The sequence below is a fragment of the Budorcas taxicolor genome, chromosome 12 (genome assembly GCF_023091745.1).
Source record: "Budorcas taxicolor isolate Tak-1 chromosome 12, Takin1.1, whole genome shotgun sequence".
In the NCBI taxonomy this organism is placed as follows: Eukaryota; Metazoa; Chordata; class Mammalia; order Artiodactyla; family Bovidae; genus Budorcas; species Budorcas taxicolor.
This window is the reverse complement of record NC_068921.1, coordinates 54,419,362-54,444,634: the sequence shown is the minus strand read 5'-3', so window position 1 is coordinate 54,444,634 and position 25,273 is coordinate 54,419,362. Positions and strand designations below refer to the sequence as shown.

General features: G+C 36.8%; 1 protein-coding gene across 7 annotated transcripts in view; it reads left to right on the top strand.

Annotated features, from left to right (window-relative positions):
* RBM26 (RNA binding motif protein 26) overlaps positions 1 to 25,273 on the top strand; it is an 82,332-nt gene that overhangs the window by 7,974 nt on the left and 49,085 nt on the right. For all 7 annotated transcript variants that reach the window (XM_052649963.1, XM_052649966.1, XM_052649965.1 and 4 more), the window contains exons 2-4: positions 19,244 to 19,362; positions 19,974 to 20,110; positions 24,708 to 24,796. In XM_052649963.1, coding sequence (XP_052505923.1) covers positions 19,244 to 19,362; positions 19,974 to 20,110; positions 24,708 to 24,796 — 345 coding nt within the window. The remainder of the gene's footprint in view (positions 1 to 19,243; positions 19,363 to 19,973; positions 20,111 to 24,707; positions 24,797 to 25,273) is intronic.

Genomic DNA, 25,273 nt, shown 5'->3' with positions numbered 1-25,273 from the left:
GTAAAAGTTTATTTTTAACTTGAGGTTCTATTTAGTATTTTGTGTGTGTGTAAAAGATGTAGGAATTGGAGATATGTTACTCATTTGTTCTTTCTGACATATTCTGCCTGTGTGTGTGTTCAGTCACTTGTATGTTATATATATTTTTCTTTCTCCTTTTTTCTATAATTGGAGGTCATTCAATATAATACATAAGAGACACCCCCCCCTTTTTCAGGTTGCATAGTATTTTAATGTAATGGCTATACCATAATTTATTTAACCATCGTTTATTGATTTGCTGAACAAATAGAACCATAGTGTGTGTATGTATCATGTGGTAATTTGTAATTAACATAAACAGATCAGTTGCATAAGTTTTGACAGTTACATATAGCTATGTAATCGTATAAAATAGGATCTAGAACTTCGTCTGGGAAATTCTCTTGTGCCTCTTTCTGAGTTTTTCTTTCTAACAAGACATCCACTCTTATGTTGGCATTATGAATATGACTGCTGTGAATATTTTTAATTAAGCTGTTGTTGAAATATTTTCTTTTGGGGGAGGGGTAAATACCTAGAGGGGTATTTGCTAGGTCATAGTGTAGCTGCTTGTTTTCTATTATAAGAAACTTTAGAGATTGTTTCTATAGTGGTTGAACTATTTCACATTGCTATCTGTGATTTGTGAGAGTTCCAGTTGCTTCATATCCTCAGCATTATATAGTATTGTTAAGTTTTTTGTTGTTGTTTTTAAACCTTTATAGTGAGTATAAAATGACATCTTACCCTTTTTGGACTAACAGTTTAGTTCATTCTCTGTATGGTTTTAATTTGCATTTTCCTGATGAGGAATACTATGGAGGACCTTTTCATGTGTTTATTGACTGTCACATCGTTTGTAAAGCGGCTGAAGTGAAGTGAAGTGAAAGTCTCTCAGTCATGTCTGACTCTTTGCGATCCCGGGACTGTATACGGTATAGTCCATGGAATTCTCCAGGCCAGAATACTGGAGTGGGTAGCCTTTCCCTTCTCCAGGGGATCTAACTCAGGGATCAAACCCAGGTCTCCTGCATTGCAGGTGGATTCTTTACTAGCTGAACCACAAGGGAAGCCTGTGGCTAAGTCTTATTTATTTTTAAAATTGGGCTATCTTATTGCCAGTTTCTAGGAGCTCTTTATTCATGTAGAATACATGTCCTACAGGTTTTTCCCCTACTCTGTGACTTGTGTGCAGTAGTCCCTCCTTATCTGTGGTTTTGCTTGCTGTGGTTTCAGTTACCTATGATGAGCTATGGTTTAAAAATATTAGATGGAAAATTTCAGAAATTAACAATTTATAAGTTTTAAATTGCATGCTTTTATGAGTAACATGATGAAATCTCTCATTGTCCTGCCCAAGATGTGAATCATTCCTTTGTCCAGCATATCCCAACCGTTTGTCACTTAGTAACTGTCCTGGTTATCAGCTTTGCTCTTGTGATACTATACTGCTGTGCTTGTGTTCAAGTAACTCTTATTTTGCTTAATTATGACTGCAGCACTCAAGATTAGTATAGGCAGTTTGAATATATCAAAGAGAAGCCATAAAGTGCTTCCTTTAAACAAAAAGGTGGAAATTCTCAACTTAATAAGGAAAGGAAAAATTCAGTACTGAAGTTGCTGAGATTTATAGTAAGAATGAATCTTCTATCTCTGGAAATTGTGAAAAAGGAGAAAAATTCTTTCTAGTTTTGCTGTCACACTTCAAAGTGCCAAAGTTTTGACAGCTGTGTGGTAAGTACCTAAGATGGAAAAGGCCTTCAATTTGTACAATAATGTATTTTGAAAGGAGAAGAGAGAAAGCGACACTACACTCACATCAATTTTATTACAGTATACGGTTATAATTATTCTATTATTGTTGTTAATCTCTTACTGTGTCTCATTTATCTACCTGATTTATTCATAGGTATGTGTGTATAAGTGGCAGGTAAAAAATCTGCCTGCAATGCAGGAGACGCACAGGAGACGTGGGTTCCATCCCTGGGTGGGGAAGATCCCCTGGAAAAGGAAATGGCAACCAGTCTGGTATTCTTGGGTTTCCCAGGTGGTGCTAGTGGTAAAGAACCCACCTGCCAATGCAGGACACAGATGTAGGTTTGATCCCTGGGTCGGGAAGATGCTCTAGAGGAGGGCATGGCAACCCACTCCAGTATTCTTGCCTGGAGAATCCCATGGACAGAGGAGCCTGGAGGGCTTCAGTTCCTAGGGTCTCAGAGTTGTACACGACTAAAGTGACTTAGCACATACACATCCCTGTATGGGAAAAAACTTAGTGTATAGTAGGGTGTATCTGTGGTTTCAAGCATCCACTGGGTGTCTTGAAATGTATTTCCACCGTGGATAAGGTGTGCGTGCAGTTGCTCAGTCACGTCTGACTTGTTGTGACGTCGTCGACTGTAGCCCCCCAGGCTCCTCTGTCCATGGGATTTTCCAGGCAAGAATACTGGAGTGGGTTGCCATTTCCTTCTTCCGGGGTCTTCCCAAGCCAGGATCGAACCCATATCTCCTGCAGTGCAGGTGGATTCTTTACTACTGAGCCACCTGGGAAGCCCTGTGGATAAGGGGGGACTACTATATAATAATGTCATTTTGTGGGCAGAAATTTTTATTTTTATTAAGTCCAGTTTATTTTTGTTTTATGGTTATGTCTAACAAGTCTTTATCTCCTCCAAGATCATAAAGACATTATATGTTCTAGAAATATTCTGCCTCTTGGTAGGTTTAGGTCATTCATCTCAAATTTATTTTTAAAAAAATGCATATGGAGGCATTCAGACAAGCCACCTGTTCTTACTTGGCCCTGTAATAATTGTTTCTCTGCTCCAAACTCTGACATTTAGGCTTGTTTGGCCTACCTGTGTGTCCATCAGGCACACAAACTTGTGTTTATTAACAGTTTTGGCAAGCCAGCCCAGTAGTCTGTTTCAGTGGCAGATTGACTCTGCCCAGGAGCAGCCTCTTCCCCGAGTCCCCAGCACCTGCCAGAGCTCATGTCGCTCTGGGGAACTCAGGAGGACTCTCCCTGACAGGGACTGGCTGCCCTGGCTCAAGGCTGTTTGGAGTCAAGAAACGAAAAACCAGAAATGCATATGGAATGAGGTAGGGCCAGTGGCTCTTTTATCTTTTTTTTTTTTTTTTAATGTTAATTTTTCCATAAATGGTCCCTAAAAAAAGACTTTCCTATTGGATGACTTGGCTTGTCGTTTGATAATTAACTGTACTTAACTGTCTGTTTCTGAACTCTGTCTTGGTCCACTGACATTTGGCATGTTGGTTGATAATTAACTGTGTATATGAGTCTATTTCTGGACTCTATCTTGGTCCAGTGATATGTATTTATTCTGATGCTTATACCACACTGTCTAAATAACTTTATAATTTTTGAAATCAGGTTATGTAAATCCTCCTAGTTTGTCCTTTTGAAAAATTGTCTGAGTTATGCTGGATTCATTTCCCTATAAAGGTGAGAGTCAGTGTTTCAGTTTCTATGAGAAGGCCTGTGTTGATTGTTGATAGGGATTGAGTTGAATGTAGAGATCAATTTTAGAAGAAAGAGGATCATTTTTCAAATTTTATTGCTATTTATAGAAATATGATTGATATTTACATATTGACCTTGTATTTTGCAACTGAGAATCCTTATTATTTACAGTAGCTATTTTATAGATCCTTTGGAATTTATCAGTCATGTTATCTGTGACAGTTTTACTTTCTGGTTTTTTAAAAAAATTTCATTTCTTATTGTATAGGTTAGGAACAACAGTGTAAGTTAAATTGAAGTGGTCTAAGAGTTGACATCCTTGTTTTGTCCAAGTCTTAGGGGAAAGAGACCTAGTGTTTAAGTATTAACTGATGTTAGTGCTAGATTTTTTTTATAATTGCCTTTTACCAGATTGAGGAAATTCTCTTCTATTCTTAATTTGCAGAGTGATTTGTCATGAAAAAGTAAAGAATTGTTAAATTCTTTGTCTACATTTATTGAAATGATCACGTGCTTTTCTCTCTTTTTCTGTTAATATTGTACGTTACCTGGATTGGTTTTCAAATGTTAAGCCAACCTTGCATTTCTGAGATAAACCCCATTTGGTCATGATGTAATTATCCTTTCTGTGCATATTACTGGAATTGATTTGCTAATATTTTGTTAAGAAGTTTTGCTTCTGTTTATGAGGGCTGTGTGTATTTTATTTTTTCTATAAAATGTTAGATTTCACTGATGAAGCCATCTGGGAATGAAGATTTTGTTGTGAAATGGATCTTTTATTACAAAATCAGTTTGTTTAATAGGTATAGGTCTATTTAGGTATTCTGTTTCTTCTTGTGTTACTTTTGGTAATTTATGTTTTTCAAGGGTTTTTCTCTTAAGTTGCTAGATTTATTGACACAGAGTTGTTTGCATTGTTGCCTTATTATCCATATAATGACTATAGAATGTATTTGATGCTTCCCTTCCTCTTTTAAAAACTATACCTGATTTTGGTAATATTACTTTTTTATTTTCTTGACCAATTTTGCTAATAGTTTATCAATTTTAGTCATCTTTTACCAAGAACAGTATTAGCTTTGATTGTTTTCTGTTTTGATACTATATTTTTATCATTTCCTTTTTCTACTTAGAGTTTAATTTGCTGGCTTTTCCTTCTTTCTTCCGAGGAAAGCCTAGGCCATTGGTTTTATATTTTTCTTGTAGTTTCAAAAACTAGGTCCTGGAGGTAAAGCACAGGCAGGTATCCAGAATCTCGTTAATGCTGAGATTCCAGTTCTTATAAAAGGCAAGATCCTGCTAGTGACAGAAACTTTTTTTTTTAAACCAGCAATGTTGGACTATAATGTATCAGGTACTTCAAAATGTTGGTCACTGAACATCGTGGCCACAAACCTTTAAAAACTGCTTCCATTTTATATAATTTGAGGTGCCGTATGGGAGTTCTAAATTGATCCATCATGATGTGAAATTCACTGTGTGATTCAAATGTAACAGTGCAAAATTGAATATAGAGGCATGCATAATCTTTCTCTTAGAAATCTAGAGGGGTTGTAATTTCAAATATTGTGCAATTAGATTAAATCATAATGTAACAGTTAAAAAAAAAAAAGATGATCCTGATCATGCCCTCAAAAACATTAGAAGCCAGTGGTGAACTGAATCAAACTAAGTTTCTTACAAAGCCCAAGCCATATCAGTTACAGAACAGTTGACTCCACTCTAGTGTCCTAGCAAAAGAAAGAACATACCCTTTACTGAAGATAAATTTTATTTACTTCAGTCTCTACCTCAGTGTTCTTTTACACAAAATTTTCAACTTAATGCAATAGCAAGGAATGCAAAATAGTAAGAAAGTAAGATTCACTTGAGAAGAAATAGTCAATGGAGAGATGACTCAAGTATTAGAATTATTAGATAAAAACTTTAACTGTGATAAAAATGCTGAAGAATTTATTTAAGCATTTGGACAACATACATAAAGATATGGGGAACTTCAGTTAATATACAGAAGCTATTCAGAAGAATTTAATGGAGAAATCTAGAAATGAAAAGTATAGCAGAAATTAGCAGACTGGACACCATAAGAGAAAAACAGCAGTGAACTTGAATGTAGGAAAATAGAAAATATCCAAATCAAAGGGACAAAAGTAATTTTAAAGATATATCTGAGATCTGTAAGACAGTATCAGGCAGCCTAAAATATGTTACTGGAATTCCTGGAAAAAGGGAAGAAAAATGAAGCAGAAAAAATGTTTGAAGACAGAACAACCAAGGACTTTCCAAAAATGGGTGAAAGACATTAAAACAAAAATCCAAATTGGCAAAATCAAGCAGGATAAAATATGTGTGTGTGTGTGCGTCTGCATGTACACGCACACACAGCTGTGAGCATTTCATGGTCACACACTGCTGATCAAATAAAGACTTTTAAAAATAGTCAAAGAAAAAAGATACTTTACATATAAGAAAATAAAGACTCAAATAGTGACTAATTGCTTATCATCATTGATGAAGGACCTTGGCAATAGTATTATAAAACAGCGAAGTGTATACACACTCAACACTTAGCAGCTAAAACTACAAGAGTAGTTGTGGAAGTAGGGAAGGAAAATTAGAAGAGATCTGCCAGGGCACTCCCAGCTTTCAACTAGCAAAGTCTAGGAGAAGAATTGGAGGGCTGAGCAAACTCCTTTTAGGATTCCAGGTCTTCACAGAGAATTGGTTGGTTACCCTACAAAAAAAAAAAAAAAAAAAGGGAAGGAGCAAGAAAACAACTGCTCTGCTTATATTCTCATCAATTTGCTGTTGCTTACTGGCAGTTTAAAAATTGATATGGAAAAGCATTTATAAAAATCTTCAGTTATAAATAAAAAACATAAATGAAACTGTCAAGTGTGAACCTTGTTATTTTTATACTATTTGATGATGGCTATAGTACTTGCAACCCACTCCAGTACTCTTGCTTGGAAAATCCCATGGATGGAGGAGCCTGGTAGGCTGCAGTCCATGGGGTCGTGAAGAGTCGGACACAACTGAGCGACTTCATTTTTCACTTTCATGCATTGGAGAAGGAAATGGCAACCCACTCCAGTGTTCTTGCCTGGAGAATCCCAGGGACAGGGGAGCCTGGTGGGCTGCTGTCTTTGGGGTCGCACAGAGTCGGACACAACTGAAGCGACTTAGCAGCAGCAGCATAGTACTTACTTTACATTTTCAAAAAAGTTTTTTATAATAACAGATTGTGAAAGAGATCTCATTTTGAAGACTTTCATAAATTTGTACTTAGTAGTCTGTGAAGTATTTCAAGCACTTTTCTCAAATTGGATTGTGTTAAAGTTTTGAAACTTCTGAAGACATTGAGTGCCCCAGATTGGAAGAACAGTTCTATGGGGAATTACGACTCTTCATTATGCTTAGGAAAAGGTTTTTGACTGCAGCTAGCCTTTGTTGGTTTCAAATTAAGGAGGGATGAATTATGCCATACCAAAGTGTATGGACATTTTGGGAACTAGGTTATAGGATACTGGGAGGGTCAATTAAAGCAATGGAGTAATTGGTCAGATTGTCTTTTGAGAATTTAACTATGATGTTTAGAGATTTGATTAAGTTGTAACATTTTGGAGATAAGAAAGACTAGTTTTTTAGTCTAGTTTTAAGAGTGAATTGTAAAATGTCTAAATTTGGACTTTGGCAGAAGGTAGGAAGATAGAAGTACTATTCTTTGAACATATGTACTGAATGCAAGGAGGGCCATCTCAGCAGTCAGGGTATGGAAGAAAAAGCAGCCAGGAAGGACTTGTCAGAATGCTCGTGGACTTTTTTTTATTGACCTTTCTTGAGATCCGTGACAGCTCTGAACTTGTTGGCACACTTTTATGTTTGCTATAATTGGGTTTGATCTTAACTGAAAATTGTTTTGTGTGTGTTTTGGTTGATATACCCCTAATTAAGAATGCTATTACTTATTGTGATAATTAGTACACTTCTTCACCAGTGTGATTGGTTCTAGGGAAAAGATAGACTTTGTTACCTAGTCTGAAACAGACAGCTACACCAGTAGTAACATTTTAACAGTGATAGAAATATGTACAGATCTTGTTTCCTGGGAATTGGGGGAAAAATATGTAAAATGTTTCTATTTAGTTACTCTTTATCTTTCCCAAAGGCTCAAACCTTGCTCACCAGTGTTCAGAAGAGGGAGTTCTGTGGCTTTTGAAAAAGATCGAGAGGAACCATTTTGGGGTTTTTTTTTTTTTCCTCAATTTTTTTTTTCAGATTACATACTGAATTATTTTAAATTCAGTTAAAGTAGGGGAGGGAGAGCAATGATGGTGAAAGCTTTTGTATCTTATTCCTAAAAAATGACCCACTTGGTCAGGTTATATGGTTCAGTGCCTTTGTTTTAAAAATGAGAAAGCGGAAGCCTAGAGAAATAAAATACTAACCCAGGATTATGTAATAAATGAATAAAGTAAGATAACACTAGAAATCTGAAAACCTCTGGGTTTTTGGAGTTCAGTGCTTTTCAGTACCAGACTGCTTCAAAAAAAGCTGACAGTTTGGCTTAGAAGAGAACATAGATTTGAAAGGGAATAGTGCTTAAAATATAGTAACTAAATTTTAACATCTTTTCAAAGGGAGTGGTGATAATAAGCATCTTATAATTTCACATTTTTAATGTTTTTTTTCATTAGTAGTGCATTTGCTTTGGTGTTTGCAGGTTAATGCTTTCTCATTTGTAATCATATTTATTTGTAATTATTTCTAATTTGGCAGAGCAGCTGTTCTCTCAGATAAGGAAACTGAAGCTTAGTTTTTTAGCTGTGAGATCTGTGAGGTGGAAAGTATCCCCTTTTTAATGAAAAAAATTCAGCGTGATTTGATAGCAATAATAGAAAACTGTTGTGGCAATATTAGAAAAAACCTAGAAGTCTATCTATCATAAGCTACACAGTATTAGCTAGACTTTTTTTTTTTTTAAACATATGAGGGAGCAGGTAATAAGAATTTAATTGAAAATAGAATGACAGAATTAGGTTTTTCAGATTTCTAGTCTTAGTGCTATTTCTTTTGGATAATTCTGCCCCTTCTTAGTCAGGGGAGAAAATGTTCCTTAGCCTCTGCTAGTAACTGAAGGGATGAAATGCTTCAGATCTGTTTTGTAACTAGGTAAATGGGACCCCACATATAAGTAACTGAAGGAGTGGACTTTGGAAGCCAGAGCCCTTTCCCAGCACATTTGATTCTTCCTCAGCTGTGAATTGAAATGTAAAACATTTAAGAAATAATGGAGTTTTCTTGAGGGCTGCCATATCAGCATTTCACCTGCAGTCTACTTCTCCTTTGAGAGAGAATTGTGTAATATGATTGTGTAACCATACGTGTGTATGCTTAATTTGCTATTTGGGCTACTGCTTTTTGCATTGAACAGTATGAAGTCTGACTCTTGGGGAGTTTGAAGACTGTCTTTAAATCAGACACTTAATACTTGATGAATAACTTGTAAAGCAGTGATTCTCAACTGTGTGACTCCTGGGATTTCCTGAGACCCTTCCATGAAATCTATGAGGTCTCCACTTTTCCAATTGTATACTAGTTGAGGAGGTATTTTCTTCATATATTTCAACCAAAACAGCATATTAAGACAGATTAAATGTAAAAGATAAAAGAACCTGTCTATTATTTAAGCCAGGCATCAATGGTATTTGCCCCCAAAAAAGAAACATTATCAGTTTTACCAAAGTTTTATTTTCTTGTGGGAATATAACTGTATTCATAAAAAGTATAGGGTACAGATTTCCCTTGATTTCTGAAAACAGAGCGTTCCTGTGAAACTTTTCTTAAGCCAAAATGTCATGAAGTGAAGAAGTCATTACTCTAGGACACATCTTGTTAATGGGTGCACAAAATAAGTTGGGATAAAGCATAGCTGCTCACAGACACAATTCAGAGCTATGGTGGCCTGATGCTGAGATGCCTGGTGTAGTTCCTGGGAAAGGATCTTAGCAGTACCACTCTGTCTGCTCATGATAATACGAACTTCTCTTCAACTTGCTACAAAACAAATGCTGGAGACTTTCAGCTTTTCAGCTTTTCTCATAAAAGTGAAAATCCTTTCCAAATTTCTTGTGGTTGTTAGCAGTATAGCTCTTCTGTAAAAGTCACAAAGTGACATAAAGCAAATTTTCAAAAAGCAGGGGATATGTTGTATGTTAATTTCAGGTTATTCAATTAGTCATTGAGCTCCATGCAGCCCTGCCCTGCAGTGGGGATATAGCTCAAATTAGAGAAGGTCAGTCATTTCCCAGAACCAATATGATGATGCTGTTGGAGAGGGGAGGCTGCTCTTGGTGTCAGAAGAATGTAAGTACAGAACTGCTCAGGGCCATTTTTGTTGCCACATGGAGAACGCCTGCCTCAAAATGAAGAAAATTCAAAGGAAAGCAGAATGGAAGGGGAAGGTCCCGGTAACAGCATTTGAACTCGTGGATCTAGCTGTGCCTCTTGTTTATATCCATTTAAGTTCCTCTTCTGGTTTACTCTTCCTGCCTCCTCCCAAGTATTTATGTTAAATTGTAATGAGTTTATTTAGTTATTTTAAGCTAAATAGTGTAGAATTTTTTCAGTTTCAAATTTTATTATAAATAATGGCATATAGAATCATTTTAAATAAAAGCTCTTCTGGGTTCTCTCTAATTTGTAAAGTGTAAAAGGATTCTGAGACCAAAAATTTGAGAACCACTGCTCTCAAGGTAAGGAGGCATTCCTGCCATTTCTTGAGGGTAATACAAAACAATGAAGGAACTAACTAAGTAGTTTTCAGCATTATAATTGCATGTTTTGTGATAAGTTTTTACCAGTGATAAGTGGTACGTGTGATGGTCATAGATAGATCATGTTTAGATATGCTTGCTGTGATGTTCATTTTATTTTGTAAAATGAAGTGGGCATGTAATAATTCTAAATGAGTAACCTTTCCTGTAACTAATTATTACATACAAATAACTATTTTCCCTCTTTATTTGAATTGGATGAAGCTGTATAATAAACTATGGTAATCGAATTTTTCAATGTATATAGTCTGTTGCCGTGGAATTTGGGTTTTCAAAAGAATAATTCGAAGTACAAAATATAATTGCATGACTTTGATGCAAATTAGATATTTTTCTTGAATATAAAGTGAAAATTTGGTAGGAACAGACGTGGGTGTATATCCGTGTTCTAAAGTTACTGAGTTAACATATTTAAATTTAATTTTTAATTCCCACTGCCGCCTCCAGTTCCTCCTTCTCAAGATTACTGAAAATGGAAGCTTGGGTTACATTTCATCAGTTATCTTCCACTGAATTTCTAAAGCCTCCAAGAAGCTTGAAGAAAACGAAACCAACTACTCTTTGAAATATTGTACTGCAGTACAATATTTTTTCACTTTACTGTCTCATTACTATTTTGAAAGTATTAATTAAAAAATGAAAGCTAATATGTTGATGTTAGGATTAATTAGAACCTTTATATTAGGGTTCTTTTTTTTTTTTAATGTGTAGTTGATGTACAGTGTTGTGTGTTGTGCCAGTCTCTGCTGTATAGCAAAGTGACTGTTGATTCATGTTTTTTGAAGTCTTTCTTAAGAAAATAAAGTTCTTTCGGGAGATTTTATTAAAAGTTTGATCTTCCGCATTGCTTTGGCTTTTCTAGCTTATTCAGTGTATGCGCTCCCCTGCCCAGATACAGCTGGAGGAGGATGAGCATGTTCACCCCATGCTTTTCAGGGGCATTATTTGTATCCTTAACAGAGTATATTCAGAGATTGCTAAAGTTTTATTTGTATGCCTTTAAAATCATTGATTTGAATGACTTCATAGTGACCCGATGTTAATTTTAAATCCTTACAAAAGCAAGAGATCCAAATGTTTGTGAATGCTCACTTTGCTCCATCCCACTGGACTCCTGTCCCCTATGTGTCAAGTAGATGCCCACCTGAGGTCTTTCCTGTTGGGTTCCTTCTTTTTCCTAGAAGGATCTTTTTCTAGAAAGCCAAAAAAGCTTGCTTGTACTACGTTCTACTCCCTATCTAACTTCAGATCCCTGTTTAAATATCCTTCCCTGATAATCTTACCTAGGATCTACTCATTCAGTCCTTCCCCTTCCCTTTTCTTTCTCTTTTTCCCTTTCACTCCTTTTCTGTACTTTATTCCCTTGTTGTTCAGTCACTAAGTCGTGTCTGACTCTTTGCTACCCCATGGACTATGCTGCCAGGCCCCTCTGTCCATGGGATTTTCCAGGCTGAAATACTGAAATGGGTTGACATCCTTTTCCTGCATTGGCAGGTGGATTCTTTACCTCTGAGCTAGCAGGGAAGCCCTGTATTCCCTTACCTTGCATCTTTTCTGTTCAGAACTCTTGTCTGCTTGAGAATGCCTTGTATGTATGTATGGTCTGTGTCCTCCCTACATCTCCAGTGAAATAAATTCTGTAATGATAGGGACTTCCTGGTTTTCAAATTTGTATCCCCAGGATTCTAGAACAGTACCTGACGTTTTAGGTGCTTATTAAATATTTTTGAAAGGTGAATGTGCTGTTAGAAGATAATTGATAAACTGAAGTTTTATTCTCAGAACTTTATGAAAATGGAAAAGAAAGGGCCCTGACAAGTGAGCTAATAATCTAGGGAAATTTGTAAGTATATTCTCTTTTTCTCTTTCTTTCAGTATTGTCTCAGGTACTGTGTTAGGTGCAGAGGCTACATATACGAGTAAGAAGTTGTATTTTTTGGTTTTGATATAGTTTTGATGAAACTATATTTTATAGTTTATTTTTTATCTATAGTGTAGTATAAAGTTGCTACTCATTATTATAGATTTGAAAAGAATGCTGTATTATCTTTTTATATATCTACACAATACCCCATGAACAAATTAAACCTAAGGATTACACTCTTTGAGGTTTGTGAGGGATTTACTATCTAATTTAGTGCTTGTCTGCCAGGGGCTGTTGAACTTATGCTTGAAACCTTTCTAATGATAGAGAATTCACTTTCTTTCAGGCAGTTTATTCAGCCTTTGGGAGGCCTTTGATTATTAAAAAATTCCATCTCTATTTTAAACCAGAATCTCTTGCTTTCACTTACTGGTTCTAATTATATCCCATGGAGGATGTAGTGAATAAAGGTGATCCTTCTTCCTTGTGGTAGCCCTTCAATTATTTGAAAACCTACCAAGTGCACTCTTGACATTTCAGTTTTCCAGGCCAGGAATCTCTAGCAAGCTATTTGATGATGATACACATTTCCATTCTGGTCAGTTTCTAAGAATGATTGGGTTTGTTTATACATTTATGAAAGGTGGCACCTAGAAGAGAAAGCAGTGGCCTCCCTGCTGCACACGAGAGCGACACTTTGCTCTCGAGTTCTCAGTTACCGGTTTTATCTCATCTTGATCCGTTTTCCTTCCTTTCACACATTATCTCGTTTGGCTTTTATCAATTAGAATACGTGGTTGCTTCCCCTTCATCTCACACTCCTCAGTGCTATTTTGTAGTTTCTTGTTTTGTGTTTTACCTGCTCCCCTCCTCTTCTCCCCTCCTCTTCTCCCCTCCCTGACTCCCTTCCCCACAACAAACACACAGAGGGATAATTGAAGTTGGTCAGAAGTATACTTTATTGGCAGATTATGTTTTTGCTGGTCTTCAGGTCAGTTCAGTTGCTCAGTCGTGTCCGACTCTTTGCGACCCCATGAATCGCAGCACGCCAGGCCTCCCTGTCCATCACCAACTCCCGGAGTTCACTCAGACTCATGGCTGTCAAGTCAGTGATGCCATCCAGCCATCTCATCCTCTGTTGTCCCCTTCTCCTCCTGCCCCCAATCCCTCCCAGCATCAGAGTCTTTTCCAATGAGTCAACTCTTCACATGAGGTGGCCAAAGTACTGGAGCTTCAGCTTCAGCATCATTCCTTCCAAAGAAATTCCAGGGCTGATCTCCTTCAGAATGGACTGGTTGGATCTCCTTGCAGTCCAAGGCACTCTCAAGAGTCTTCTCCAACACCACAGGTCAAAAGCATCAATTCTTCGGTGCTCAGCTTTCTTCACAGGCCAACTCTTCACATCCATACATGACCACTAGGAAAACCATAGCCTTGAATAGACAGACCTTTGTTGGCAAAGTAATGTCTCTGCTTTTGAATATGCTATCTAGGTTGGTCATAACTTTTCTTCCAAGGAGTAAGCGTCTTTTAATTTCATGGCTGCAATCACCATCTGCAGTGATTTTGGAGCCCCCCAAAATAAAGTCTGACACTGTTTCCCCATCTATTTGCCATGAAGTGATGGGACCAGATGCCATGACCTTAATTTTCTGAATGTTGAGCTTTAAGCCAACTTTTTCACTCCACTTTCACTTTCATCAAGAGGCTTTTTAGTTCCTCTTCACTTTCTGCCATAAGGGTGGTGTCATCTGCATAACTGAGATTATTGATATTTCTCCTGGCAATCTTGATTCCAGCTTGGAATCAAGCTGATCTTAGAAGCACTTAAACTTTGTGGAAATTAAGCCTGTTTTCTAAGTAGAAATGAATTTTATCAGTTTCAGTATTATTGCTTTGTCCTTAACATTTTCAAAATGTGATTCTTTTTTCCTCTTTCCTTGATCTAAACTATTTTAGCCCCACTTTTTCTTTCACATGTTTCCAAAGTAGTGGTATTATAGCAGAGGGTAGACTGGTTCTGACAAGATAAAGTGTCATTCAAATCACAAACCTATTGTCAGTAGCAGCAACTGGTAAAGTACCTCATGAACAGTCTTTGCTTACCATGGAGACAGTTTTTAAAAATAACTGACCGCTTACTATCAGAATATAGTTTTCTTTTGATACATAATTTAAATATTTTTACTTCATTAATTTTGCATAGTAGGTTATTATTGCTCTATGCTCAGATGAAGTAGCAGTGCTACTTTTAATTAAGACAGATAGTAACATGAGCACATTGTTTGCCTTTTGTCCCTGACCCATGACATTCTGGTATATTAAACTTCAGATTATTATTTGCTCTTCAGATTTATTGTGTTCAGATTATTTTTTACTTAGCTGTAATTTGTAAGTACATACCTTCTTTTTTCAAAAGTGTTGAAATAAATATGAAATGGCTTCCTTAGGACTTAAGAAAAATTACCTCCCAAATACATATTTCCTGTTTTGCTGTTAAATGTGAAATTATAAACCGTACTTCTACTATGTAATTTGCAGTCTAACATTTTACAGAGTAATCTGCCTTTGAGACCATGTTAAGTATTTTGCATTTTTTTGGTATGGTTCTTGATTCATTATGATTGTTGGGACTTCTTAGTTCTTGATTTGATTTGAATTGCTTCTAATAAAAGATTCTGAGCAAAGAATCAGGAATTCTATCTTGCTGTTTTATAGAACTGTAGTCTAGACCATAATAATTTTAAAAATCTTTCTCCACAGTTTTAGCTGCTAACATTTTAATTCACTATTAAAGTGTCCTGTTTAAAAAATAATGGAGGAAATGGAATAGATTTGATGTTTGGCTGAGAGAAATGTGAAGTGACAGTTATTAGGTCATTATTAAACTAAAAATTCACCACAGCTCTCAAACCAATACTCAGTCAAATTATAGCATTTGGACTCAGTGTAGGGACTCTGAATTTGTTCAGTAATAGCAGTTGCAATAAAGCAGTAAAGATAGTGATAGTATTATATATATATATTTTACCACAGTGATTTCTGGTAAACTAAAGTGTGTTTAGCTTGACGCCTCGTTAGGTTAAGGTTTAGGTGATGGTGCTTATTCAGGTTACCTAACATGAATAAGTATCATTTCATGGTCTCTCGTGCAGTTACCAGATTGCCAGTATAAGTGTGTCTGTAGGTACAGCATGAGGTTATTATCCCATTTCTTCATGTTTATTTCATCACAGATTTAAGTACTTTCATGCTCATTATGGTAAACGTGAAAAAATTAACTTAAGTCATTTTGTCTGCATTTTTTTAAATGGTTGGTTTAAATAAGTATATTAAAATAAATTTTAAAGAGAAAGTGCTTAAAAATCTCATGTACCATTGAAATGAATTTTTTTCTATTTAGGTTGTAATCCACTTCAAGTCTTTGTGAATAAATGGAAATAGATCTATGAGAAAAGTGGATTTGTGATTACTAACAGATACCCTGAAACTTGGCTTAGTAGCACAGCAGACATTAATCATCTCATGACATGTATCATTCCTGTGGGTCAGAAATTTGGAGCTGCTTAGCTATGTAGTCTCTCATGAGATTGTGGTCAAGTTGTTGGTCAGTGCTGCAGTCTTTTCAAGGTTCCACTGGGGCTGTAGAATCGGCTTCCATGTTCATTAACGTGACTACTGGCGAGAGACCTCAGTCCACCCTGGGGGGCCCTCATTTCACCACATGGTACTCTCCATAAGGCTGCTTGAGTATCCTTGAAGCATAGCAACTGATTTCTCTAGAATAAATGATTCCAGAAAAAGAACAAAGAGTATGCCATTGTGTCTTTCATGACCTAGATGATATCTGACCTCAGAAGTCAGACACTGTCACTTCTGCCATATTCTAATTGTTTAGAAGCAAGGCACTAAATTGAGCCTACTCTCCAAAGGGTAGGGAATTTGGCTCTGCCTTTTGAAGGGAAGACTGAAGAGTTTGAAGACAAGTCACCAGAGCCATGTACTGTAGGGAGTCTTCACAGCATATGATAAATGTGGTACTGGTTCCTTGATAGAGCAGTTCTCAATTCTGATATTGTATCAGACTTGTGCAGCTTTTATAAAATAAATGAAGCAAAATTACAGATGGTTGTATTAGACCTGTTGATTCACTTGCAGTCAGATTTTCCTAAAGTGTTACTACTGTGCAGCCAAGGTTGTCCACTGTCTTTAACATGTGCTTTTTGATTCAGTGGTGTGTTACTACTGTACTTCTGTAGAATTGTTACATTCCAGGTATGTATAGGAATTAAGACTTTTTGGTATATGTATTATAGTATAGTTTTCTAGCTTTAATGTATATAGGTTCCTTATTAATACTCTTAGTATTTGAACTTTTAGTAGAACTTGTAGAATTATATTTTGTGTTTATTGTTGTTAGAGTTAAGATTGCTGACAATTTTACAATAAAGAGCAATAAAAATAAATTGAAGGATGTCATGTATTGTTGTGTTGTTCATTCGTTTAGTTGGATACGACTCTTTGTGACCCCCATGGATTTTAGCATGCCAGGCTTCCCTTCCCTGTCTTTCACCATCTCCCAGAGCTTGCTCAAACTCATGTCCGTTGAGTCAGTGATGCCATCCAGCCATCTCATCCTCTGTCGTCCCCTTCTCCTCCTGCCTTCAATCTTTCCTAGCATCAGGGTCTTTTCTAATGTATCATGTTTTTCCTCAAATGAACTGTTATCCTACCTCTCCCTCTCGTTTGTAGTCACTATCTCTCCCCACTGTAATTCCCTAATGTATTTGTCTTTTTTTTTTTTAAGCCATGATCGGTAAGTCTTTTTGTGTCATCTGTCCTTTGAAAATCCAATTTACTGAACATGTTTATGTTGCTGTCATGAAATTAACCCAAGCTAGGAAGTGAAATCTAACCTGGGGGTGGAGTGGGTTCTGAGTTGGGTTTTTGATAAGTTGGTGGGATAGAAAAATAGTAGAAAGTGATGCAGATGGGGCTGAGGAATTCAGAGGTTTATCGAAATAATGGACTCTGAGGGGAAGAGCACAGGAAGAAATAAATTAGAGGAACTATGCCTTGGACAGCCTCTAAGTGTATAGGGAGGCATTGTAGGGGCTTTTGCTAGGATGGCTAAGAAGTAAATTGGTGGCTGTAACTAGATGTTTGTAGCAGTAAGTAAATTGGAGGTCTGGTTTCTGGGTAGGTCGCTATAAGAAACAATGCGGTTGGGGCCTGTAGTGTTGAGAGAGTAGACTTCAGAGTAAGAAGTTCAGGTTTAAATCTTGGTTCTGTTACTAACATGTAGTCTGAAGTAGTTTGCCTAGTTTTTCTCTGAGCCTCTGTTTCATCAGTAAAGTGAGAGCTAAATATAGGATGTAAAGTATGGAACATAGTTCATGGCTCAAATAAGGGTTTGGTAAATGTTAGTGCTTATTAGCTGTTGCTATGATTTTATTCACCCTAACTTGGAAAATGATTGTGAATTAAATAGGTAACAACTTTACCTTAGTTGAAAAACAGTTATCTGCTTTTTAAAAATTTGATGGGCATGGTTTGGACATCAGAAACTCCCTCCTGACCCTGTTTCATTTTCACTAACTTCCTACTCTCCATCCCGATCAACAGGCAGGCATAGTTTATACTTATACATATTCCATTATTCAGACATAAGCCAATCCAAATAGATAATCTCTCCTTTTCTCCCCACACATGGTAATATACTATACAGATTTTTTCTGTCTTGCTTTTTAAATGTAACAAATTGATAGGGAGGTATCTCTGACATGAAAACTCCCCCGTTGTTTTTTGTCCTTTTGTTGAATGCCATTCCCTTGTGTAGACTTAGTATATTTTCTTTTTCCAGTCCTCTGTAAATGGACAGTTGCAGATTTTTTATTTTATAATCAGTGTGACACTGAATACCTTGTACACAAGTCATTTTGAACATGTAAGTATATCTGTAAAGTTTATTCACTGAAATAGAGTTGCTGGGTCAGTTGCATTTGTGACCTTGATATGCCATACTCTAGTATCTACTGAGTTCCTCTTAGCAGCCATAATGTGTGAAAACTGGTTGTTTTCCCCTTAGTCTTGCCTCTAGGATATATTTTCATATATTTAGATTTTCTCAACTTTGTAACAGAAAAATGATATTTCAATATAGTTTAAGTTTGAATTTCTCTTATGGATGGATGAGGTTGTATTTTTACTCATTTAAGAATTGTTTTTCTGTTTAGTATTTTGTTTGACTTTTAAGGCTTCTTTACACTTCTAAGTTTTTGCTTTTATTTGTATTAATATAATCAAATTACTCTTTTGCAATGCAGTTCAGAAAGTGTTCGTTACTCCAGAGTTGTAAGATAACTTTTTCTTGTTTTCTTCTAATACTTGTAATGGTTTCATGTTTTTACTGTGGTATATGGAATAAATTATGTGTCCAACTTAATTTTTTAGAAAGATAACTGCCAAGTGTTCTCAGTGTCATTTATTTTGTAGTTCATCTCTTCATCCTTGGTTTGGATATCATCCTTGTAAAATCTGTATTTCTATGTGTATTTGGGTCTGTTTCTAAACTTTCTTTTGTTTCGTTGAAAGTATATATTGTGTGGTATGTTTTCAAGTTTCGTTTTATTGTCCTCTTTTCCAGATATTGTTTGACAATTATTTACCTTGTTTGGGAGAGAATAGCCTCTTGGTATTTCTATTGGTACCGCATTGCTTATTAGTTTTTGATGTTTTGGTATTATCCATAATTTGTTGTAACTTCTCTTTTTTTAAAATAATAGAACTTTCTGAATCTTTAGTACATGTATTAGTATATGTTTGGTAGGATACAGAATGATGACTACATGTAATGTGTAAAGTATATTAATATGAGGGAGAAAAACTTCTAGTTCATCATTGCTTCTGTGAATTAGATGATGCTTACATATATTAACTTGTTTAACTATCATGCTGACTTAGTTTGTAATTGGAACTTATAGAGTGTGCAGTTGTTTATGGCTAAATTTCCTTCAACATTGCTCTTTTCTTCAGCTGTGATGCAGATCCATCAGCCCTGGCAAAGTATGTTCTCGCTTTGGTAAAGAAAGACAAAAGTGAAAAAGAGTTAAAGGCATTATGTATTGATCAACTGGATGTATTTCTTCAAAAAGGTAAGATCTTTGGTTTCAAAATATTGCTTTGATAACTTAAAACAAGATTCAGAGAGTATTAAAGGAGTTTGGTAAGAGACAGGCTGTAACTGTAATAAAGTTGAACAGATAGTATAATTACTGGTTTTATTCATGGCTTATTTATAATGGAAATCTTTTTTTTTTTTTCCATTAACATCCTGTGTTCATTCTTAAAGAATGCTGATAGTTTTCCTTAAAAGGTTAAGAAAATGACTGAAAGATAGTACTGTTTAGGAACCTACTACTGATGTTGTCTAGCACAGTGCTTCTCAACATTTTTCACTTTGCCGGGAACTAGGTAATGATAATATTTCCGTTTGGCACACTAGGCAGGTACATGGAGACTAGCGATGGCTGGTGGTGACTGACCCACAGGCTCTGGCCATTCATTCTAGCCCTCAGCATCCTGGGAATTGACTGAATCCATATTCCCATGGGACTTGTACCATAGCACACTGGTTGGGAAGCTGTTAGTCAGTATAATTTTTAGATTTGTAAAAATCAAGATATATTTCATCATACTGAAGTCTGATGTGAAGAAGTGGAGAAAAACTAGGAAATCTGTTAATCTGTGCTGGTTTTTGTTTTAGAGACACAGATATTTGTGGAAAAACTTTTTGATGCTGTGAATACAAAGAGTTATCTACCTCCTCCAGAGCAGCCATCCTCAGGAAGCTTAAAGGTAGAATTTTTTCAGCACCAAGAAAAAGATATAAAAAAAGAAGAGGTAAGAATTTGTGTTAAACTTCCGTGTGAAACTTCCGTGTTCTTTAAAAACATATTTGGAGTAGTTAAATTGAGTTTTATTTTTTGTATCTGTGTTGGAGTCCTCAGGACCACCTCCAGGTTTGATTAACAGACTCAGGATATAGTCATTGTGATGGCTATATCTTACAGTGAAAGGATACAAAGCAAAATCTGCAAAGGGAAAAAAGTGTATCATGCAGAGGCCGGGGTAGGAACAAATTTGCAGAGGCTTCTTCCACTGGAGTCAAAGAGGATACACGTAATGCGTAGTGACAACACATGTGAACCAGGAAAGCTCCTTAGAGACACAGTGCCCAGGGTTTGTATTTAGGACTGGTTACATGGCCACCTTCAGCCTAGGATTTACCAAACTTCCAAACTCTGAGGAGGAAAACAGATGTTTAGCACAATCCACATTGTTTATCCAGACAGTTTAGGCATCAGTTCAGTTCAGTCGCTCAGTTGTATCTGACTTTTTGTGATCCCATGGACTGCAGCACACTAGGCTTCCCTGTCCATCACCAACTCCTGGAGCTTACTCAAACTCATGTCCATTGAGTCAGTGATACCATCCAACCATCTGATCCTTTCGTCCCCTTCTCCTCCCGCCTTCAGTCTTTCCTAGCATCAGGGTCTTTTCAAATGAGTCAGTTCTTTGCGTCAGGTGGCCAAATTTTGGAGTTTCAGCTTTAGCATCAGTCCTTCCAATGAATATTCAGGACTGATTTCCTTTAGGATGGACTGGTTGGATTTCCTTGCTGTCCAAGGGACTCTCAAGAGTCTTCTCCAACACTACAGTTCAAAAGCATCAATTCTTTGGTGCTCAGTTTTCTTTATAGTCCAACTCTTCATATCCATACGTGATGACTACAAAGACCACAGCTTTGACTAGATGGACCTTTGTTGGCAAAGTAATGTCTCTGCTTTTTAATATGCTGTCTGGTTTGGTCATAACTTTTCTTCCAAGGAGCAAGCATCGTTTTAATTTCATGGCTGCAGTCACCATCTGCAGTTCAGGCATGGTGAACTGTTATTACTAGGGAATGATGGGAACCTTCCAGAAGTCATAGTTTGCAGATGTCAACCAAGGGCTTCCCTTGTCAGCAGCCTTTTCTGTTTATTTCTTTGGCTGCACTGGGTGTTTTGTCGCTTTACAGGGGCTTTCTTTAGTTGCGACAAGCACAGGCTACTCTTGGTGGCGGTACACAGGCTTCTCATTGTGGTGGCTTCTCTTGTTGCAGAGCACAGGCCCTAAGCATGTGGGCTTCAGTAGTTGTCGCACACAGGCTCAGTAGTTGTCACTCTTGGGCTCTAGAGCTCAAGCTCAGTAGTTTTGGCGCATGGGCTTAGCTGCTTTGCAGCATGTGGAATCTTCCTGGACCAGGGATCAAACGCATATTCCCTGCACTAGCAGCCGAATTCTTATCCACTGCGCCATTAGGGAAGTCTCCAGCAGCCCTTTCAAAGATAACAGTCTCAGGTGTGCTTTGAACTCTTGCGCATAGTATCTTACAGGTATGGGCTCCTATTATCTGTGTTCTAGGAAAATAACCAGATTGTCAGTAGATCTGTTTGTTTCTGCCTTACATGCATTTTGCAAGGGACTATTTTTAAGGTAGTCAAATAAAAGGGCCTTCACAGGGCAATAGAAATGACTTACGCTTTAAGAGTTTTTGAAGTTTTTACCTTCTGTACAAGTTTACCACTCATGTATAATGATCATATACTAATTCAGATTTCCTTAGTTTGATGTTAAAGATTGTAATTTTAAAAATAATTGTTGACAAGCTATAATATAATATGTCCATGGTTAGTCTAATTTAAGGTTAAACAAATCTTGGTTAAATTTTTGCCTTTCCTGCCTTTCCTTGTTTTGTGACCTTGAAATTACTACTTTTCCAACCTTTACTCAGCTGTGAAATGGAAGTATTATAGGGTTATTGTGAGGAATAGTGAAATAAGGTCTGTGAACACTTGGCAGAGTATGTGGCTCAAAGTAGGTTCTCAGTGAACGATAGCTGCAATTACTGTTGAGGGATGTTAAGTGGTGGGTGATGTGGTGTAATCGTGACCTTTGGTTCTTTCACCTGATACCCTGTTTTTTTTTTCCAGATTATGTAAGTAAGATATATATATATATATATATATATATATTATGTAGTAATATATTTGCTATGTATTGTGTAATAATTCTCAAATGTATTTTTATCTGTGTTTGAACGCATTTACACACATGTACATGTATGTAGTTTCTCACACACATACATAAAACACCCCCATTACTTTTATCTGCTGGGGAAGACCAGAAATTATTATAACTTCATGCTTTGTACCTAATAGTACAGGGGTTCTAGAACATTAGTGAGAAAGAATGGGATAGTGGGTATTGTCTTAGCAACTGCTTATGCAACACAGAGATATACAATAATTCATTTAAATTTTACCCATTGATGAATTAATATTGAAGCCTTAGTCTTATATCTGTTGATACAATAATATTTCACCACAGTTGTTTTGACCAGTTGTGAAGGATATTTATCGCTCGTCTTTCAGAACTGAAATGTCAGGATGGCAGTCTGTGTTTTAAATGCTGTGGGTGTTTTAAAAGTTCCCAGTTGGGCATGTACCATGGAATATGGCAATCTGTCAACATAGATTACTTACAAGAGTGCATGGAAGCAAGTAGAAGGGGTAAAGTGCAACAGGAGGTTTTGGTTTGTTTTGTTTTCCAAGTGGAGGGTTGAAATGGATAGGAAGAGTTGAACAAAGTACTTAAAGAAAAAAAAAGCAAATTGTTACAAGAAGGCTTTTAAGCATTGTTTCTCAGAGTTTGGTCTGTTGATAAGATTTCATTTACTTTCTCATTCAGGGGCACTTGACAGTGAGAGGCTTTTACCCAAAGGGATGCTGAAACAACTGACATAAACCTGGACATGTTTATGCTACTTCGTTTATTTATTTGTCTTTATGCTGTCTTGTAGACTTATCTGCATCAGAATATCTTAGGGTTTTTATTAAAAATCTTGAGCTTTATCATATTTATAGAGGCTCATGTTTAATATTTATTCAATTTGCTTATCCTCTAAATAAAATCCTTTTTTCTCTAATAACACCTCTTAATGTCTTGTGGAACCAGTTTTTTGGGGCAGCATGGAAAACTGGTGTAGGGAAAGCAACACTGATCATGGGAATGTGTTTAAGGACTGCTTTCTATTAATTGTATAATATGGGTTGTAGGAAGAGGATTATATAGTTGTCATACTGCTATGAGAAACTAGAGAACTATATTCACATGTATTATTTTCTCAAGCATTTTCTTTTTCTGTGACTTGGTTAATTCTATTGCATGCTTCTTTAAAACTCCTGATGTGTTTGGTGCTAGACCAAATTCATGAGTAGAAATAAAATTGGCTTTCCAGTAATTATGTTAAAATTAGGACATGTGTGCGTGCTTAGTTGCTTCAGTCATGTCTGATACTTTGTGACCCTGTAGACCGTAGTCTGCCAGGCTCCTCTGTCCATGGGATTCTCCAGGCAAGAATACTGGAGTGGGGTGCCATGCCCTCCTCCAGGAGATCTTCCCGGCTCAGGGATCAAACCTGCATCTCTTTTGTCTCCTGTGTTGGCAGGTGGATTCTTTACCACTAGTGCCACCTGGGAAGCCTGTAAAGTGAGGACACTTGCTTAAAATGTTTTTGTCACTACTGTTAACTAAGATAAACATTTATGAATTTCTTTACCACTCACTTTAACTTTCAGCAAGCCTTTTATTGTTAAATGTACTTAGAAGAGAAATGTATTTTGTTTGAATGCTTGCAGAAGACCATATTGCTCTTGTATTTTGTTGTTGTTGTTCAATTGCTAAGTCATGTCTGACTCTTTGTGACCCCATGGACTGCAGCATGCCAGGCTTCTCTGTCCTTCATTATCTTCTAGGGTTTACTCAAATTCACGTCTAGTCAAGGCTATGGTTTTCCCAGTAGTCATGTATGGATGTGAGAGTTGGACTATAAAGAAAATGCAGAAGAATTGATGCTTTTGAACTGTGGTGTTGGAGAAGACTCCTGAGAGTCCCTTGGACTGCAAGGAGATTCTACCAGTTCATCCTAAAGGAGATCAGTCCTGGGTGTTCATTGGAAGGACTGATGTTGAAGCTGAAACTCCAATATTTTTGGATACCTGATGCGGAGAGCTGATTTATTTGAAAAGACCCTGATGCTGGGAAAGGTTGAGGGCAGGAGGAAAAGGGGACGACAGGGGATGAGATGATTGGATGGCATCACCAACACAATGGGCATGGGTTTGGGTGGACTCCTGGAGTTGATGATGGACAGGGAGGCCTGGCGTGCTGTGGTTCATGGGGTCACAAAGAGCTGGACACGACTGAGCGACTGAACTGAACTGAACTGAATGTCCATTGAGTCAGAGATAGCTATCCAACCATCTCATCCACTGCCACCCACTTCTCTGGCCTTCGATTTTTCCCAAATATTTTAATACCAGCTAGGCCATTGAAGCAGTAACATGGCAAGGAATAACTGTTATTAAACTTATATATGTTTTTCTTTGTATATCAGATCACAAAGGAGGAAGAGCGAGAGAAGAAGTTTTCTAGAAGGCTAAATCACAGTCCTCCTCAGTCAAGCTCCCGATACAGAGAAAATAGGTGATTGATTCTTTGAACCATGTTTAATTTTTAGACATTGCTTTTCTTTTTATGAATATGTAGACTTGATGTTCCTTTACTTAGGGGCAAGTATCATCTACTGTTTTATTAGTCTAGGAAAATAGTAACTCGATCCTTTTCTATCAAGAATAAGTAGGTGAGATTTGAAGGTACTAGAAGTGAGATTTAGAACAGTACTTGGCATATGTTAGTTATTGTTACTATTTTTATTCCTAACTTCAATTCCAGTGAAGTCTTACTCTGAGACCTTTTTTACCCAAAGCTTCCCTTTAGAGTGAATAAGTTATTTTTCCCATTAAAGCTTCAAAAGCATTTAGAGTGCAGTGCCTGTGATACTTTCCTATAATTACGAGACTGTGCAAGACAGAATATACTATAGGACATATGTATAGATGCCTGTGTGTATATGAGTCAGGCTTTGAAAGAGTTGGGTGTTTTTTGGTGGGGGGTGGGTAC